Consider the following 20,110-nt stretch of genomic DNA (forward strand, 5'->3'; position numbering starts at 1 on the left):
CAATTCAAGTCGCTAAAGTTGTGGAAGCAACATGCCAACTCATGGTTTTGCTTAGGCAACGATAGTTTGCTGCATTAACGGACGTTTGGTTCAGACGAGACTAATCCGATGAGAAAGGCGGGATTCGCTAGCAATTGACCTCCAAAACGACAAATCCCCGAAGTGCAACCGCGTCCGAAAGTAAAAGCGGCGGAATAGTCGAGCGGGAAAGCTTTGCGCATGCCCTATTAAAGATACTTAAAAAACACACCCCACCATCTTCTTTTTGACTTCTGCCTTTTGCCGCTCATTCGTTTAAACCGACAACCTGACATTGCGTCCTTTTTTCTGTGGTTCATAGCGCCACCCGCATGTTCTTCCTTGAATTTTTTTTTTAGAAGGAGGACGTTGGGATAGGTACTAGAAGAAGAAGAAGGCGGTGCCTCGGGGAAAGCTTTTGTTTCATTGGTTCTCGGGAGCGTTTGTAATCATTTTATGGCGCCTAAGTCGGGCGGTCTGCAAAGATTTGTTTCCCCCCCCCTGTTGTTAGTTACCAGTTGCTTTCCTTCACGATTCCCACAGAAAGTCAGTAAACACGCACGTAAAAAGTGGTCTTTAGGGTCTCCAAGCGCGGTCCAAATTAAGCATGGCTTCTTCCAAACGCAAGGATCCGGCTTCTGCGGCAGCGTCCCGGATCGTTGTGCTGGAGGAAGAAGTCAGGAGCCTGACCGAGCAGCTGAACCAGTGCCAGGTTGGTACCGACGAGGGGGAAGGATGGAGACACCCCCGAGAGGAGGATCAGAGACTTGGGTGCTCACGGCTCTCGGGGACAATGAGGCAGAAAGGGGAGACGTTCATAAGCTTGACTTCCAGTTATGAAATCCCAGATAAATACTAAAGCGCTTCCCTGTTAGGTTTCTGGGTGTCTGTCAGTGCCTCATCTTGTGGCTTCATCTTCCTAGGCTCCTTAGTATATCAATATTACATTAGTTAAAATATTAATATTACTAATAATATATAGTATATTAATATTCCTATTGTGGAGCAGGAACTGCTTGCTTTGACAGTTTAGCGTTGAGGGCTGTTATAGTTGTCTTCCCAGGCACCACAATGGTGAACCCCACAAAAGAGTCCCATTTCTTTTAGGTTGCTCAAGCAAGCAAGACAAGCTCCAAGAGAGCCATCCCTGACATAGAGCCAACCAGTCTCTGAAGGGAGAAAACCCGGTTGCTTCATGTGATAATAATCCTTCTGGATTTTCACTTTGTCCATGATGCTGCTCAGAGTCACTTTTTGTGAAATGTGCGGCCGTACCAAATTAATAAATGAAATTAAAAAAGAACAAGCAGTTTACAGAAGGTTAATAGCATAGAATTCTTTATTGGCCAAGTGTGATTGGACACACAAGGAATTGGTCTTTGGTGCATATGCTCTCAGTGTACATAAAGAAAAATAAAATAGAATACATTCATCAAGAATAATAAGATACAACACTTAGTGATAGTCATAGGTTACTAATAAGCAATCAAATTATACTAGGAAACAAATGAAACAATCAAAATTTTAAAGATACAAGCAACTTGGTTATAGTCATAAGTGGAAAGAGATAGGTACTAGGAGGGAAGAAAAGAATAATAGTCATACAGTCTTAGATAATTCGACAGTATTGTGGAGATTAGTTGTTTAGCAGAGTGATGACATTCAGGAGAAAAAACTGTCCTTGTGTCTAGTCGTTCTGGTGTGCAGTGCCCTATAGGGTCGTTTGGAGGGTAGAAGTTGAAACAATATATCCAGGATGTGAGGGGTCTGTAGACATTTTCACAGCCCTCTTTTTGACTTGTGCAATATATAGGTCCTGAATGGAAGGCTGGTTGGTAGCAATTGTTTTTTCTGCAGTTCTAATTATCCGTTGAAGTCTGTGTCTGTCTTGTTTGGTTGCTGAGCCAAACCAGACAGTTATAGAGGTGCAGATGACAGATTCAATAATTCCTCTGTAGAATAGAATCGGCAGCTCTGATTCTCTAATGATGGTGTTCTAGCTGCTCTATGAAGATAGGATTAGATTTAAAAAAGATTAAGGAAATAGGTAAATAGAAGTTCCATGGCCTTGACCTACATAAGAATCCAACCTAGAGACTTCTAATAGCAATTACAAAATTTTGCTTCATATTTTCAAATATTGACTTCAGTGAGGAAGTCAATACATAAAGAACAAATAATTTCACAGCTAAATTGAACCATTTAGCTTGTCATTTAATCTACTGGTTCTGGTCTGCCCTCTGGCTTTAAACGATAGAATCATTCCTGTCCCTTAGATATTTGAAGATTACTATCATAGCTCATCAGCCAACTTTTTGAAAGCTAAACATATAGGAGTCCTTTAGCTTGTCCTCATATGGCCTAATTCCTAGATCACTGACCATCTTGATAGGCCTTCTCTGAATTCATTCCACCTTGTATGTATGCTTTTGAACTGTGGTGCTCAGCGTTAGGCATAATCCTCCAAATAGTAGGAAATTATGCCCCCCTTTAAGTGTCTACCAGCAAAACTGGTTGCTTAGCTCTGCCAGATAGAAAGACAAATTCCCAAAGTATGTACACATTCTCACAATAAGCAGGGAAATGATACAATTCTAATTGGTACTTTCTAGCTTAGATACAATAGATTTCACTTGAAGAAAAAAAAATTAAAGGTGTATTTAGGTTGGCACCATTGAGGTTTGGCAAACACAAATAAATGAGTTCAATTCATATTTATTTATTCCATCAGTGCTCCTCCTTTCCTTTCAAATATGATATACAATTGACAATAACTAATATACAGTGAGTTTGAATAATAAATTAAAATTAATGTTGGAATTCATTAACAGGATAAAAGCTTGACAAAAAAAGCTCTTCTAAACGCAAAGAGAAATAGTGACTAATGGAACTCCTCAGGGAGTGGATTCCACAGCTTGGAAGTGGCTACCTCTAAGATTCTAAATAATTGATAGAAGGGCATTGCCTGCACACGATGATGGTGAGATACCTGTGTGAACAGGATAATTTTAAATTAGGAAATATACTTCAGAATAACTATTAGGAACATTTATATCTTATTTTTATATTGCCCCTTTTCCCAAGAAATTCAAAGAAGTGCATTTGGTATCTTTCTTGCTCATTTTAGAATCTCATGAGACAGATTTTAGTAGAATAATGACTTGATTGGCTCAAATTTCATCAAGGGACTGTCATGTTGAAATTTCAAAACTATTCGGAGTAGGTTACATTCGGGGTGGGCTTCAAAAAGTTCAGCAACAGTTCTGGATGGGTGTGGCCATGGTGGGCTTAGGTGGCCTCCTGCACCATGGTGGAGGAAGGGCACTTTCGCCTTCCCTAGGCTCTGGTGACTTTCCTCGAACCTCTGGGAGGGCAAAAACTGCCTCCTCAGGTTCTGGAGGCCAGAAAATCTTGGCTGTCTGCTATTTGATTGTCTGGTAGTACAAAGTTATAAAATGTACTTTGCTGAATCTAGACAAAAACCTATTTGTGTAATATTATGTCAGTGGTCAGACCGATGCAATTGTCCTTTGTTAAGTATATATATACATACACAAACACACATTTTTATTTATAGTCCACCTATATTTGTATAAATAACTCAAGGTGGAAAACATATAAAGATATAGAGATGTATTGATATAGAGATATAGATATAACTAAAATATAGTTTAATGCCTGGGCTAATAATGGCAAAAAGACAAAAATATTTTTGAATTTGGAGATTCTAAGCCCAAAAGTCAATAATGCATCATAATGCAGCAAGATGCCAAGGTGGCGCAGTGGTTAAATGCAGCACTGCAGGCTACTTCAGCTGACTGCAGTTCTGCAGTTCGGCTGTTCAAATCTCACCCGCTCAGGGTTGACTCAGCCTTCCATCCTTCCGAGGTGGGTAAAATGAGGACCCGGATTGTTGTTGGGGGCAATATGCTGACTCTGTAAACCACTTAGAGAGTGCTGAAAGCCCTATGAAGCGATATATAAGTCTAACTGCTATTGCTATTGCTATCTGATTTTTTTTAAAAAATTAAGTTATCAGAATTCTTTCACTGATTCTGTAAATGTTCTCTAATTCTCTAATTTGCTACCAATTACATTGATTTGAAATTTTAATACTATGAAATAGTTTTGTTTACCTAACAAAATTGATATTGATTGATTATTGATTTAAAATTATTTTTATTTTAAATAAATATTTCTGATGCAACACTTTTATCTTGCCAGCACCAGGCAGTGTTAATGATACTTATTTTAGTCCGTTTCCTAATCCTCTCTAAATTTAACACCTAACTTTCCATTTTCAGTAACATTTTTGTATCCACAATCAATTTAATCTATATTTTACTATTTATACAACTTTGCATCTATTCATATTCAATATTAGTCAGATAGTTTGATGAGAACCTTTTGAAAAGATGCATTTATTATTATGAATATTTCCTGTCATCTGCAAACATATTTGTCTCCTGACTCCAGATCATTTATGAATATGTTAAATCACACCAGTACCAATATAGATCCTTAGGGGATCCCCTGTTTTCCATGAATTTATCTGGGACAGATGTTAGACTGACTGGTCTGTAATTATGTGGATCCCTCTGGATCTCTTTTGTTAAAAAAATATAAAAAAACGATGCTGCATTGGCTACCTTCCAGTTCTTTGCTAGGAAGATTTATTTTAGTGATAAGTTGCATATTTTTATTAAGAGATCAGCAATTTCATATACTGTATGAGTATTTTAGGAAAACAGTTGAATGTTATCCAGATCTCATGATTAAACTTATAATTTAATTATAAAACCATATCCCTTATCTCTTCATTGTAATATAGTTTATCAGAGGTTCTTCCATAAGATACTATTTTGAGGCTGATAATATTTTCCAGTATTTTCTAGCAAACAATTCACTGCCAAATTGTGAATGCAGCCACAGACACCATTCGCTCAAAAATGTTTTTAATAGGCTCCACCCTCATACAAGTTACATTGGTTGTTCATGACAAACTGACATTAGAAATTTTTTTGTTATTTGAAAAAAAGGAATATATATGGAATTGATCCTTTTACCTCACAAGTATATTAGCGCATGACTATGTAGGAAACCATTATTTAGTTTTCTCTTAATACCTGTTACGTTTTAAAGTGTACTGTCTCTCATTGGTGTGGTGTAAGAAGAAACACAGAAAAGCAATATAGATTTTTGGCCAGAAAAGTAATGAACATTATGATTAGGAATTATTAATATCAGATTAGTATATGAGCACTAGTATGGGGAAAAACTGGAATAAACAAATACTAGATGAAACAATGTTGGACTACATAATAACATTTTAAAAGATCACATTCTTTTGATCTTAATTAAATTTTAAGTCCTAAAAGTAGATATTTTATAGTCTTAATTGCTCTGTAAGTAAGTATAATTGGAACAGTCCTAAAGCTATCCTGTTTGTATTTATGGCTGTACATCATTTTTTTCCTATGGTACACCGGAATTCATTTAAATCCCCCAAAACAAAACCATGACTAGAAACAAAAAATTAAATAAACAAGAAAATGATAAGAGAGCACCTGTCTGATCTTGACAAATATAAATCATTGGGACCTGACAGATTACATCCCAGAGTTCTGAAGCAGCTGGAAAATGTTATCTCAGAATCACTGTACCATATCTTTCAAAAATCAGAGTCAGAAAGGTTGGGAACTGCTGGTCTACATAATCAATCAATCAATCAATCAATCAATCAGAATAGAGCTGGAATGGACCTTGGAAGTTTTCTAATCCAACCACCTGCTCAAGCAGGAGACCCTGCACCATTTCAGACAAGTGGCTGTCCAGTCTCTTCTTAAAATACTCCAGTGATGGTGCACCCACAGCTTCTGAAGGCAAGCTGTTCCACTGGTTAGGAAATTTCTTAGTTCAAAGTTGTTTCTCTCCTTAGTTAGCTTTCATCCATTGGTTCTTGCCTTGCTTTCTGGTGCTTTGGAAAATAGGTTGACCCCTCTCTTTATGGCATATCTCAAATATTGGAAGACTACTATCATGTTACCCCTAGCCTTTCTTTTCAATAGACTAGACATACACAATTCCTGCAACCATTCTTTATATGCTTTAGTCTCCAGCCCCCAGTCATCTTTGTTGCTTTCTCTGCACTCAACATCTTTTTTATATTGTGGTAACCAAAATTGGATGCAATACTCCAAGCATGGTCTTACCAAGGCATTATAAAGTGGACTAAGGCTTCACATGATCTTGATTCTATCCCTCTGTTAATGCAGCCTAGGATTCATTGGCTTTTTTGACGGCTGCAGCACACTGCTAGCTCATATTTAAGTGATTGTCCACTAGGACTCCAAGATCTCCCTCACAGTTACTCGCATAAAGCCAAGTTTTATCTAATCTGTACCTATACAGTTTTTTCTTTCCTAAATAAAACTTACTTTTATCTACGTTGAATTTCATTTTTTTAGATAGGGCACTGTGTTCAAGACTGTCAAGATCCTTCTGGATCTTGGGCCTATCTTCTGAGGTATTGGCTATTCCTACCAGCTTGGTGTCATCTGCAAATTTGATGAGTTGAATTTGAATTTGAATTTGAATTTGTTTATTTATAGGCCGCCCTTTTCCCTGAGGGGACTCAGGGCGGCTTACAATCACAAAGGGAAAGGAAGTGTGGGACAATAACAAAAAAGAAATGTGCACAAAGTAAAAATTAGATAATAAAACTCAACATTCACTCAGCATTCGGGGGGGGCAAAATCAGATTATCCCCAGGCCTGACGGGCTAGCCAGTTCTTGAGGGCTTTGCGGAAGGCCTGGACGGTGGTGAGGGTACGAATCTCCACGGGGAGATTGTTCCATAGTGTCGGAGCTGCAACAGAGAAGGCTCTCCTCCGAGTAGTCGCCAGTCGGCACTGACTGGCGGATGGAATACGGAGGAGGCCAACTCTATGCGATCTGATGGGACGCAGGGAGGTAATCGGCAGAAGGCGGTCTCTCAAATAGCCAGATCCACTACCATGGAGCGCTTTATAGGTGGTGAGTAAGACCTTGAAGTGCACCCGGAGACCAACAGGTAGCCAGTGCAGCTCACGGAGGATCGGTGTTATATGGGCGAACCGTGGTGCGCCCACGATCACTCGCGCGGCCGCGTTCTGGACTAGCTGTAGTCTTCGGATGCTCTTCAAGGGCAGCCCCATGTAGAGCACATTACAGTATTCCAGCCTAGAGATCACAAGGGCTCGAGTGACTGTTGTGAGGGCCTCCCGATTCAGGTAGGGCCGCAACTGGTGCACCAGGCGAACCTGGGCAAATGCCCCCCTGGTCACAGCTGAAAGATGGTGGTCAAAAGTTAGCTGTGAATCCAGGAGGACTCCCAAGTTGCGGGCCCTTTCTGAGGGGTTTAAATTTTGTCCCCCCAGCCTGAGTGATGGTATGGTGGTCAAATTTTTGGGAGGGAAACACAACAGCCACTCGGTCTTGTCTGGGTTGAGTATCAGCTTGTTTGCTCTCATCCAGTCTTTAACGGCATCCAGTCCCCGGCTCATCACGTCCACCGCTTCATTGAGTTGGCACGGGGCGGACAGATACAACTGAGTATCGTCCGCATATTGATGATATTTTATCCCGTGCCTTCGGATGATCTCGCCCAGCGGTTTCATGTAAATGTTAAATAGTAGGGGGGATAGGACCGACCCCTGCGGCACCCCATAAGTTAGGGGCCTCAGGGACGATCTCTGCCCCCCCACTAACACCGACTGCGACCTGTCCGAGAGATAGGAGGAGAACCACCGCAAAACAGTGCCGCCCACCCCTATCTCCCGCAGTCGTCGCAGAAGGATACCATGGTCGATGGTATCGAAAGCCGCTGAGAGGTCCAGGAGAACCAGGATGGAAGCATGGCCTCCGTCCCTAGCTCTCCAGAGATCATCAGTCAATGCGACCAAAGCGGTTTCTGTGCTGTAACCGGGTCTGAAGCCAGACTGGAAGGGGTCAAGATAGTTAGTTTCCTCCAAGGTACGCTGAAGCTGGAGAGCCACCACCTTCTCAACAACCTTCCCTACAAAGGGGAGGTTGGAGACTGGACGATAGTTATTTAAAACAGCTGGATCCAACGACGGCTTCTTCAGGAGGGGTCTTACCACCGCTGTCTTAAGCGCGGTGGGAAAGCACCCCTCCCGAAGAGATGCAGTAACAACCGCCTGGATCCAGCCTCGTGTCACCTCACTGCTGTTGGCAACCAGCCAGGAGGGACACGGGTCCAGTATGCAGGTGGAGGCACTCACAGCTCGCATAGCCTTGTCCACATCCCCAGAGGCAACTTCCTGAAACTCAACCCAGAGATGGTTTGCCAAGTTTTCTCCCTGTGTCTCGGCTGGATCTACTGGGGTGGAGTCTAGGTCCGCTCGAAACCGGGCAACTTTGTCCGCCAAGAACTGGACATACTCCTCAGCCTTACCCTGTAGGGAGTCCCCCGTCTCCCTCCTATTTAGGAGGGAGCGGGTTATCCTAAACAGGGCAGCTGGGCGTGACTCGGCGGACGCTACCAAGGAGGCAATATATGTTCTTTTTGTTGTTCTTAAAGTCCGAATATACTCCTTGGTGCATGCTGTCAAAAGTGCCCGTTTCGACTCGGACCTATCAGACCTCCACGAGTGCTCTAGGCGTCTCCTCCGGCGCTTTACCTCCCGGAGCTCCTCAGTAAACCAAGGAGGCCTCCGGGGGCCGCTGACCCGGAGGGGCCGTAGCGGCGCAATCCGGTCAAGAGACTCCGAAGCTGCCGAGTGCCAGGCAGCGACGAGGGTCTCCGCCGAACTGTGGGCGAGGGTATCAGGAATAACCCCAAGCTCCGTCTGGAACCTAACAGGATCCATCAGTCGCCTGGGGCGGAACCAGCTGGTCGGTTCCTCCTCCCTACGGTGGGGGTTTGGCCTCCGGAAGTCTAGCCTCAGTAGGTAGTGGTCTGACCACGACAGGGGTATGATCTCATTACCCCTCAGACCAAGATCGTAACTCCACTGCTCCGAGAGGAATACGAGGTCAAGCGTGTGACCCGCTAAGTGAGTTGGGCCTCGAATTACTTGAGTCAAGCCCATGGCTGTCATGGAAGCCATGAACTCCTGCGCTCCATCAGAGTGTTCACCGAGCGAAGGCAAGTTAAAGTCCCCCAGAACTATAAGTCTAGGGAACTCAACCGCTAGCTCGGCTACTGACTCGAGGAGCGAGGGGAGGGCTGCTGCAACGTAGTTGGGAGGCAGGTACGTAAGCAGCAAACCCACTTGACCCTTGAGGTCCAGCTTCACTAGCAGGGACTCACACCCGACAAGCTCCGGAGCAGGGATCCTACGAGGTACTAAAGACTCCCGGACTACAATAGCCACACCGCCACCCCTTCCCTGGGCTCTCGGCTGGTGTAGCACCTGAAATCCGGCTGGGCACATCTCGACGAGGGGGACTCCTCCCTCAGGGCCCAGCCATGTTTCAGTAATACATGCCAGGTCTGCGCCCTCATCAGTTATCAAGTCCCGGATGAGGGGGGGCCTTATGAACAACAGACCTGGCATTTAGCGACAGCAGCCTGAGACCAGGGTCCTGAACACCCGCGCCATCTGACCTTGGAGTGGGACTCCTAGGGCCGGAAGGAGGGATCTCTATGACACAGCGAGCCCTCCTTCCCCGATGATGGCCTGCCCTAAAGTCCCCGCCATATCTGCCTCTCCCTGTCATGACCGCAATGCTCCGACCCTCACCCGTGGGCATAGTCCCCCCAACCACCCCAATGGCCCCCACTTTCCCCGCCAGGTCCTCCGAATCAGACATACTCATTCACTCACCCAAGCAGTCCCCACATAAAAGTTAAAACATATAAAATACAATGGCAACAAATAGTAAAAGTGGGACATTCACTCAATCACATACAATCTCATGCACTCATCATACCAATTTAAAAATTGCGCAAGAGAGGGGAGCTTAATATTTTGAACTTCTCCTCTGTAGAGTCCAGCGACAGGGGGTAGAGCCCCAGAGTTTAAAAAGCTTAAAATAGTTAGAGGACTAATGTCAGTTGAGAGAAGGTGCCAAGCAGGCCCCCTGTCCATGTCCTATTCGTCCCCTGCCTTCTTCTTTCTGCAAAGTTCAAGTGCAGGATGGTATACAGGAAAATGACTGGGAGTCTCAGCAAGGCTGGAGGTGGATTCAAATAACCCAGTTTGTTCCAAAATATTGGTCTTAAGGGTGAAGGTAGGGGTAAAGCCGATCGAAAGGCAAGGACAGTCAAGCGTCTAAGATGGGGGTTCCTAAGGCAGCCACGGATAGCAGCGGCAACAGCAACATAAGCCAAAGAACAGGCCATGATAGTCAGAAGTTCAAAGGGTGAAATAGAAAAGGGGGTGCGTTTGGTCGGCAACAGTAACAGCAACACGCCTAACCTTTCAGCCCACGGCGTCTCAAGAACAAACTCCCCAGCCACCCTGAGGGCAGTTCACCCAGCGTCTCAGCAACATAAATAAAATAGGACCATGACAATCTGGGTCCAAAGCTGAGCGCTGCATCCACGATGGAGGGTGGAAAAAGGGGGGGGGGGCGTCCAGTTCGAGGCCCAGCGGCGCCACGCAAAACAAAGGCAGGACCGCAGCAATCTGATAATACAGCGCTGGAACTGCCATCCGCCAGAAATCGCCGTCCACAGAAGGAGGGAGGGGAGGCTTCACGTTCCAGCAGCTCCGTTGTTTCTCCGTTGTTTCGCACGGGAAGGCAAGCTGCGGCGGTCCGTCAGCTGGAAGCCGCCGCCCACGCCGTCTGTAGGGGGGGGGGGAGTCCGCCTGCAGGCTTCTCAACACCACCCGATATCACGTCGCCCACAGAAGGAGGGAGGGGAGGCTTCACGTTCCAGCAGCTCCGTTGTTCCTCCGTTGTTCCTCCGTTGTTTCGCACGGGAAGGCAAGCTGCGGCGGTCCGTCAGCTGGAAGCCGCCGCCCACGCCGTCTGTAGGGGGGGGGGAGTCTGCCTTATAGAGTTAGAGTTCCCCTTCTATTCTCTCATCTAAACCTTTTATGAAGATATTGAAGAGTACTGAGCCTAAGACAGAACTTTGTGGTACCTCATTGCTTAATTCCCCTCATTTTCCTACACTGAAAATGTACCATTAATGACTACATGCTGAGTGTGGTTTGTCAGCCAGTTACTAATCCATCTGGTGGTGATGCTGTATATTCCATGTTTTTCTACTTTACCAAGATGTAGAGTGTAGTCGGCTTTGTCAAATGCCTTACTGAAATCAAAGTATATTAGATAATCCAAAAGACCTAAGATTTATGCTGTCTTCCATATTTAATGATAGCTAATAATATACATCATAATATCTAAAGAGGCACTCAGGTTTACAGAATTAATTTCTCTTTACAGAACATTCAGGGGATAGACATAATTTAACATTTCTGCATTCATATTATCAGTGGACTGGTAGATTTATTTTTTGAGCTAGGCTTCCTGTTTAGCAAGGGTAGACAATTCACGGCGCGCTTTCGCCTTCAGGCTCCAGCCTTGCCGCACAGCCTATCAGACACAGCCGCCGTAAGCCCGGAGCCTCGTGTTGGGTGGCCAAGCAGGCTCTTGCCCTCCTTTTCTTCCAAAGCGGCTGCGGGGAACCTGGGCCTGATCAGCCTGCCTACCTGCCATTAGCGTGGATCCGCCGGCATGAGGCTATCCATCTCAGCCAGCTCCAGCCTCCCTCTCCTCTCTTCAACCAGCTAGGCCTCAGAGTCCCTCAGAGGCCAAACGCGTGGCTCAGGCTCTGACCTACCTCAGGCCTGGTGTACTGTCGCTACCAGGATGGAGAAGCAGCTCAGCTCTCACAGCATGGAAGAAAGGCAAGGGGAAAAGACCGGGCCCACTCCCAGCAAACGTAGCAGGCTCAATCAATCGGCCAAGGGAGTTGGGGGTTTTTTTTCTCCAAGAGAGAATCAGCCAAAGGCAGGGATGGCCTCCAAGGCTGAGGAAAAGATGGTGCTGTGCCGCCAGAAGGCCCTGGAAAAACAATTTCAGAAGGCCCAGGCCGCACAGCGCAAGAATCCTGTGGAGTCCCCCCAAGTGACATCGGGGGTGAGTCTCCCAGAGGGGAATCTCCGTTAGGCCCAGGCAGTGAGGACTTTGGGTTTTCCCCCAACCCTCATAAGGCATCCTTGGGATCACCTACCCATTCCATGGCTGTAGACTCTCTGGCAGACTTGGATTTGGGGGCTGAGGAGGAATCCTTAGCTCCCTCAGAATTGGAGCCCCCTCCCCCTCAGGGTCAGGAGTCCATTTTATCTAGGGCCATGGAGGAGGTTGTGGCTCGTGCCATATCTAAAGGCATTTCCGATGGCATGGTGCAGTTAGCGGCCAAGTTGCCCTCTGTGACGCCCAAGCCAGCTGTCAGCCAGGCCAAGGTCCCCAAAGCTCCCGAAGCTAGGGCACCATCCCCCACCCCAATGGGGTTTAGTGAGGTGTCAGACCTAGAGGAGGCTGAAATAGAGGTTCTGGTTCTATCTGACGATGAGAACCCCACCCCTGAACAGGCCACCGGCTCAGGGCTGTTTAATCCAGCCATGTTTAGGGCCCTTCTTACCAAGGCCCGGGCAGCGGGGCCCCAGATGGGTCTTCCGGCCCCCAAGGCCAAACCTGCGTCTGACCCAGTCACGGGCATAACCATAGGTCGCCAGGATCCCGGGGCAGACCTATTTAAGGAAGTGCCTCCACCCTTGGACCTAGTTCCAGCTCCTCAATTATTTATAGATATTATCCAATGGCAATGGGCCCAGCCCGGGACAATGGCCAATCCAAGTGGGACGGACAGAAAACTGTTCACCATGGAGGCCCCACTGGAGGAGCTCCTAAAGCTTCCCCAAGTGGACGACCCTATCATGTCCCTCACCTCCCCCTCTTCCCTTCCCGCGGAATTGCTAGAAGGGCTTAAGGCGGAGGACAAGAGGGCGGAATCCGCGGCCCTTAAGACTCACTCACCAGGCTACAGCCTGGGCCATGCGCGCCTCTGCCAGCTCCTCTTATTTTGGCAGGGCAGCCCTCTTCTGACTCCGCAAATTGCGGGCTGGGCTTCCGGCAGGGAACTCCAGAACTAGGCAGGACATCACAAAAATTATTGCCTCCGTGGAGTACTCAGCCGACGCGTCCCTTGCGGCCACGAAATTTTCCTCCATGGCTCTGCCACTGGCAGGCTGACGTGAAGGCGAAATGGATGGTGGCTTCCGTGCCATTCAAAGGGGGTAAGCTTTTGGGGGAGGCCTTGGATCCATTTCTAACTGAGACCAAGGACAAGCATAAAGTGCTCCCCACAGTCACTAAGAAACAGGAACTGAAGGGCCAGCCCTTCCGTAAGAATTCCTTTTGGAATAACGAGCCCTCCACTTCCTCAGACGGTCCCAGTCGCGCCTACGGTCCCCCTCAGGATCGCTCCCAGGATAGGTCCTCATTTAGGGACAGAGGAAAGCAGCAGGGGTTCCGCAAGCCTTTCCAAGGGGGCTATTCCAACAAGCCCTTTAGGAAATCCAAGTGACCATCACAGGGCTCCCCCCATAGGCGGCCGCCTCCAGCTCTATGCCGCCCAGTGGGAGGAGACCACGATGGACAGTTGGGTCAGGAACACGATCCACCACGGGTTGACCCTGAGTTCCTGTCCTTTCCCCTGAGAACCTTCCTCAGTTGCCCCGTCCCCAGGTCCACCCACAAGCTCCAACTCATGAGGGCGGAGATAGAACACCTCCTGGAGATAGCGGCCATAGAGGAGGTCCCCAGGGGTCAAGAAGGCAGGGGGTACTATTCCATCCTCTTCCTGGTCCCCAAGACATCGGGGGGGGGGGTGAGGGCGATCCTGGACCTCAAGAAGCTGAACAAACATCAGGCATACAAGTGCTTCAAGATGCAGACCATCCTGGGCTGCGTCAGACAGGGCGATCTGCTGACTTCGATCGACCTGAAAGAAGCGTACCTGCATGTTCCGATCCACCTGGTGCATCGCAAGTTCTTGAGGTTCCAGTTTGCTATCACCATTACCAGTACAAGTCCCTCCCCTTCGGTCTTTTATCAGCCCCGCAGACTTTCACCAAGCTGCTGGCTGCCGTGGCTGCACGGCTCTGGTCTCTTCCCGTGAGATTGGAATGCTACCTGGATGACATCCTTATCCCCTCGTCCAGGGGGCAAGCCCAGGCAGACCTGACCACCACCATCAAGGTCCTGCAGCGTCACGGGTTCTCCGTCAACCTGGCCAAGAGCCACCTGGACCCTACCTGCAGAATCCAGCATCTCGGGACGATCATCGACTCCGAGACTTGCCAAGTCTTCCTCACCCAGGAAAGAGTGGACAGCATCTGGGCCCTGGTGAGGAGCATCCTCTCGACTGGGTCCGCATTGGTCCTCTCTCTCTCGCAGCTGATGGGGAAGCTGGTGTCTTGCATCTCGGTGGTCCTGTGGGCGCGGTTGCACACGCGGAAATTGCAGTGGTTCCTCCTCCCTCTCCAAAGGAGGAAGGCCAGCAACTCTAGACACGTAATCCGGGTCCCCCCGAAGATCCTCCGACCCCTCCGGTGGTGGCTGTCGGATGCCCTCCTCAAAGGCAGTCACGTCAGGGAACTGGAGCGACTGATTATCACCACAGACACCAGCCTCTTCAGCTGGGGCGCTCACCTGGGGACCTCAGTGATCCAGGACAGGTGGTCACAGGCGGAGCTCGCCCACAACATCAACTAGCTGGAGCTCCGGGCCGCAAAACTCGCCCTACGCCACTTCCTCGATCAGGTCAGGGGCCGCGATGTACTGATTCTGACGGACAACATCGCCGCCAAAGCCTACATCAACCACCACCGGCACGCTGTCTCTGGCCCTGATGTCGGAAACGGAGGCCCTGGGTCGCTGGGCGGAGAGACATCTGGCATCAATTCGAGCAGACCACATCTCCGGCGTGGACAACGTGACGGCGGACTGGCTCAGCAGGATCACCATCCAGAACTCGGAATGGCAGCTGCACCCAAGACTGTTCTGCCAGCTGTCCCAGAGGTTTGGCCACCCGGTGGTTGACCTGTTCGCATCGCCAGCTAACACGCACCTTCCCCGGTACTTCACCAGGTTTCACTGCCCCGGGGCGGAGGGCAAGGACGCCTTAAGGTCCCGCTGGCCTCCGGGTCGACTGTACACTTTCCCTCCTCTTCCTCTGATTCCACATGTCATCCGGAAGATAATGGAGGAGGGGGTGGAAGTGCTTCTGGTTGCTCCTCACTGGCCAAGGAGGACTTGGTTCGCGGACCTGCTCAGCTTGTCGGTGTCCCGGCCGTGGCGCATACCTCAGGAGCAAATCTCCCTCAGCCAGGGGGCCGTCCAACATCCGGAGCCCCAGTGGCTGCAGTTGGCCGTCTGGCACTTGAGGGGGACCTCCTGAGGCTTCATCGCCTTTCCGACTGAGTCATCCAGACAATTCAAACCTCTAGACGACCTTCCACCATCAGAATCTATGAGGCAACTTGGTCGGCCCTTTCCCGTTGGTGCCTCAACCATCAGATAGTGGCCTCATCCGCGACCATCCTGCAGGTCCTCGAATTTCTGCAGGACGGTTTGGACAAAGAGCTAGCACCAAACACACTCCGTAGACAGGTGGCTGCCCTGAGCATCATTCTGTCATCTGACACTCAGCTACCGCTTTCCAGGTAAAGGGTTTCCTAAAGGGGGCGTCCAAACTCTGTCTGCCTCCCATTCATAGGTACCCTACCTGGGACTTGACTGTCATACTGCAGGCGCTTGCTGCGCCACCATTCGAACCTTTGCGGACTGTGGCCCTGCGCCACCTGACTCTTAAGACTGCCTTTCTGGTCGCCATCTCCTCAGCCTGCAGGATATTGGAGTTGGCCGCCTTGTCAGTTAGAGGCGACCTCTGCATCTTCCACTCCGATAGGGTCATCTTAAGACTGGATCCTGCCTTCGTCCTGAAGATTAACACCGTCTTCCATAGGGCGCAGGAGGTGATACTTCCGGATTTTTGTCCTTGGCCCAGGAACCAGAGAGAAGTGACATGGCACAAGTTGGATGTGCGGCAGGCAGTGCGCATCTACATCAAGCGGACCGCTCCTTTCCGTAAGTCAGAAGCTTTATTTGTTTCCTTCCAGCTGGCTTCATGGGAAAGAAAGTCACGTCCTCTACCATCGGACGCTGGCTCAGAGCAAGCATCAAGATGTCTTATGAGTCTCAGGCCAGACCGGTTCCTCCGCGTATCACAGCACATTATACGAGGAGCGCAGCGACTTCGGCCGCCTGGGCTACTCAAGCACCAATTGAAGAAATTTGCCGTGCTGCGACGTGATCTGGTCCGTCTCTATTCATCCGTAACTACAGACTTGACACTTTCGCCTCCGCTGAGGCGTCGTTTGGGAGAAGAGTCTTGCAGAGAGTCGTGGCAAGCACCGCAGCCCCGGACAGTTCTTCTTCCCTCCCGACTTCGACATAGCTTTGGCATGTCCCATGCTTGGACACTCCAAGCAGTGCCTAGGAGAAAGACCATTGACTTACCTGAATCGTTGTTCTCTCGGCGTTGCGGAGTGTCCAAACCCACCCTTGAGGTGGGGCCGCGAGGTGTGTTGTTAGCACCTTCATGTCTTGGACTCTGACTGGTTCGAGTCATGGGCTATTGGTCTTCTTCATTTTTTGAAACTGAGCCTCTGAGGCAACCAAGAGGTGGAGCTACAATCAAATTTAAACTCAGTTCCTTGGGCAGCAAGCTGAAGTTAACCCCGTGCTTGGACACTGCGCAGCGCCGAGAGAACGACCATTCAGGTAAGCCAATGGTCTATCTCAGTCAAGTAGTCTGCCAATTTCTTCATTCACTTGATTCAGTCTACTCATTCTGAGTACATTTTACTTCTGCACAAAGTTGGACCTGCCAAGTTTTTCACTCATATAATTTAATCTACATATTCAGACACAGCTTAACATAGTGTATTCTGCCTTTCAGTGCCAACTCGGATCAGAGTAAAATGTAAAAGCATGAACCCTTTAATAGACTATTTTCTCCCTTTCCTCTCCTCTCATTCTCCATCTTAGGGCTTTCTAGTCTTTAACACTCCATAATTGCAATTAGAGGCTTTAAAGGACATGGTACAAATCAAATACAAACAAGAATAACCTCTTTGCAGTGATAGTATAGCTTCTTCAGTATATACATATAATTATGTTTATGGACACTGAATTGAAACTTGAAGCAAGTTGTTGCATTTTTATGTAAGTTATTTGCAACAGAAAAATACTTGCAATATTTTTCTTCATTTTACAATTCTACAGTTTAAGTTAAAATATATTTATTTAGAATAAGGGACCCCAATAGCTCATTGGTTAAAGAACAGTTTTCCAGTTGTCAGCTGGAGAACTGACACCCTGTGTTTAAGACCTAAGCACCACGCAACAGTGTGAGCTCCTGTTACTTTCCCCAGCTCCTACCCACCGAGGAGTTTCAAAGCATACAAATACAAGTAGATAAATAGGTATCAATGTAGTGGGAAGGTAACCGTGTTCCATTCACCTTTCAGAGGTGGGTTGATCCTGGTTTGGCCTGGATCAGCCAAACCACTAGTAGCGGTGGCAGGAGACTCTGTCCACCCGCCCGGACACTTCTGCGCATGTGTGGGAGCATGCCTGAACCAGTAGTAAAAAAATTGGCAACCCACCACTGGCACCTTTGGTGTATAGTCATGCTGGCTACATAACCATGGAAGCGTCTTCAGACAACACTGTCCCTCTCTGCTAGGAAGCAGAAATGAATAGAGGCCCTTATTATAAATAAGTATATTTTAGCTTAAGCTGTAGAACCATAAAACTATTAAAATTCTTTAGTTACAAAGAAGAATACATGAATGAAGTGCCATTATATAACATTTTAAGTAAAGCAGTTCAATTCAGTATCATGTAATTCATATATAATCTGCATCATACATTGTTTAATTATAGCTTAAAAATACTAGTTCAGATGTATTTTTCCAGTTTAACATTTTTATTGGGTTATAAAATAAGATACAAAATATGAAAATAAATAGAAAAACAGTGGGGAGGAAAAGGGGGAAGAGAGTGTGGGAGGATAAGAAAAAAAGAAAAAGAAACATTGACTTCTGATTTCTCTGTTGCAGTAAAATAAGTCATTAACATAAAATCACGACTTTGTTTTTTCATAATAATATGAACAAGCCATTTCTATAAAGTTCTATCAATCTAATCAGTAAAAAACAAAATCGAAGTTTCGTTCTTTTCCACTTCAAGCACAAAATTCAGAACTGGTCTCCATGTGGAGACCACTTCTGAACTTAAATAAAAAGTACTATATTCTTTTCTTTAATCAAAATAGTCAATTCTCCTGTGTGCTGCTTGGAGAGTCCAAGCTTGGGTTAAATTACTCTGGTTGCCTGAGGTAATCTTTTTCCTTAACCATGCCTCCTTAATGCCAGACTTTTTCCTCAGTCTGGCACATTAAGGACTATTTTTGTGAGCTCCAGCTTCTAGTTTTAATAAAGGCTTGGACTCTCCTTTCTCAGCAGTTTTTCTGTGTTCGTTTCCTTTGTTATTGTCTAACCTTTTCGATTTTCCTGTTTATTTCCTGATTTCTATGAATTTTAATTTGTCTCTCCCTTCGGACTTTCAATTGAGGTAGGAGCGGATGTGGGGGGTGCTCCACCTGCTGTGCCACTTGCGGACGGTGGCAGAGATCCTCCTAGGGATTGTTACCTCCCAGAGGGGCAGCGGAGCTATCAGCGGCTGCCGGGAGTTGTCAGAGTTTTCTGGACATTTTGATTGCCGCCAAGCCATGGAGACATTTTTGGCTGCTTTTAAAAGTCGTGGCCGCCATTTTCTCCTCGTCCACCCCCACACCAGAGTGGTGGCCATTTTGAAGGCTTGTTTTCACACACTTTCGAAGCTTGCCTTCCCACTCATCTGTTTCCGCGCAAATTGCCGCCAAGTGGCCAGCTGACATTTTTTGGGGCTCCAGCACGGTTGCTGCCACTCACCTTTTCATTGTCGGGCAATGCTGGTGTCTTTGGCCGCCTTACTGTCATACACCAGCACAGAGACAGGTTTATTTCATTTTTACCCCTCTCTGAGTGATCTGCCAAGCAGCGCAACCTCCCCGATTTGCGATCCCTTGGGCTCTTCTTCCCTAAATTGACTGAAGGCTCTAGCTGTAGCGAAAGGCCTCCGCAGTGACCATCACCTGCTGACTGACATCTTTGGCAGCTTTGTCTCCTTGTTAACAGCTTGAGATGGCTGAAGCCTCTGATTCGGCAGATCTGGATCAGCAGGCCCATCTACCTGCTGTCACGGTAGACCAGGTTCCCCCCAAGTCCCTAGTCAGGCCAAGGCCACAAGCAATGACAAGAAGACTAGACAGGGTAAGGTGGCAAAAAAAGGGCAGTCATCTCTACCAATCATCCACGGCTGTGGATAGGGATCAGAACGTCAGCAATGGGCTCTCGAAAAGCAATTCAAGAAGGCCCAGTGCCAGGCAAGGAAGGCCAACACACAGGCCACTGCATGGATTGAGTCGGTCCTTCCTCCCTCCCATTGGGGCCCCCTTGCGGGTCATTGAGGAGGAGGTAGAGTCTCAGGATTTGTCTCCTGACATTTCCCTGGTGGATCCCAGTTCCCCTGCACCTTCCTCTGTATCCGAACCTGACCTAATGGACATGGCAAAGCTCATGGGGGGGGAAGCCTCTTCTTCCAGATCCAAGGGCAGGGATAGGCCCAGAGAAGATCAGGGCCCCAAACTGTCCACCCAAATGCAAGCAGTTATTGCTTGTGCCATCCCCCAGGGCATAACCAAGGGGCTCCAGAAGAGGGATCAGTCTCAGGTAAACTGGCCCCATCTAGATCCAGGAAGGAAGGGTCTGGCGCTAGCTGCATCCTTCTCTGGAATCTTCTGTGGTCAGTGAGGTCTCTTCTTGGGAGGACCCAGAGCAGGAGCAGCAGGAGCTTTTGGAGGACGAAGACCTTCCTCTAGATGCCCCTGCCTTCTCCAGGCTCTTCAAGCCTACTCTATTTAAATCCATCTTGCACAAGGCAAAGGTCATTACCCAGGGTT

General features: G+C 47.6%; 1 protein-coding gene across 1 annotated transcript in view; it reads left to right on the plus strand.

Moving 5' to 3' along the window:
- The first annotated feature begins 557 nt into the window (after positions 1-557).
- The window catches only part of CNTLN (centlein), a 214,447-nt gene continuing 194,894 nt past the window's right edge, over positions 558-20,110 (plus strand). Inside the window, exon 1 of the mRNA XM_087717005.1 lies at positions 558-730. Within this exon, the coding sequence (XP_087573131.1) occupies positions 626-730 (105 nt within the window). The 5' untranslated portion in view covers positions 558-625. The remainder of the gene's footprint in view (positions 731-20,110) is intronic.

This window comes from Thamnophis sirtalis, unplaced genomic scaffold (genome assembly GCF_051295495.1).
Source record: "Thamnophis sirtalis isolate CommonGarterSnake01/CBP01778 unplaced genomic scaffold, rThaSir2_p1.2 scaffold_5, whole genome shotgun sequence".
In the NCBI taxonomy this organism is placed as follows: Eukaryota; Metazoa; Chordata; class Lepidosauria; order Squamata; family Natricidae; genus Thamnophis; species Thamnophis sirtalis.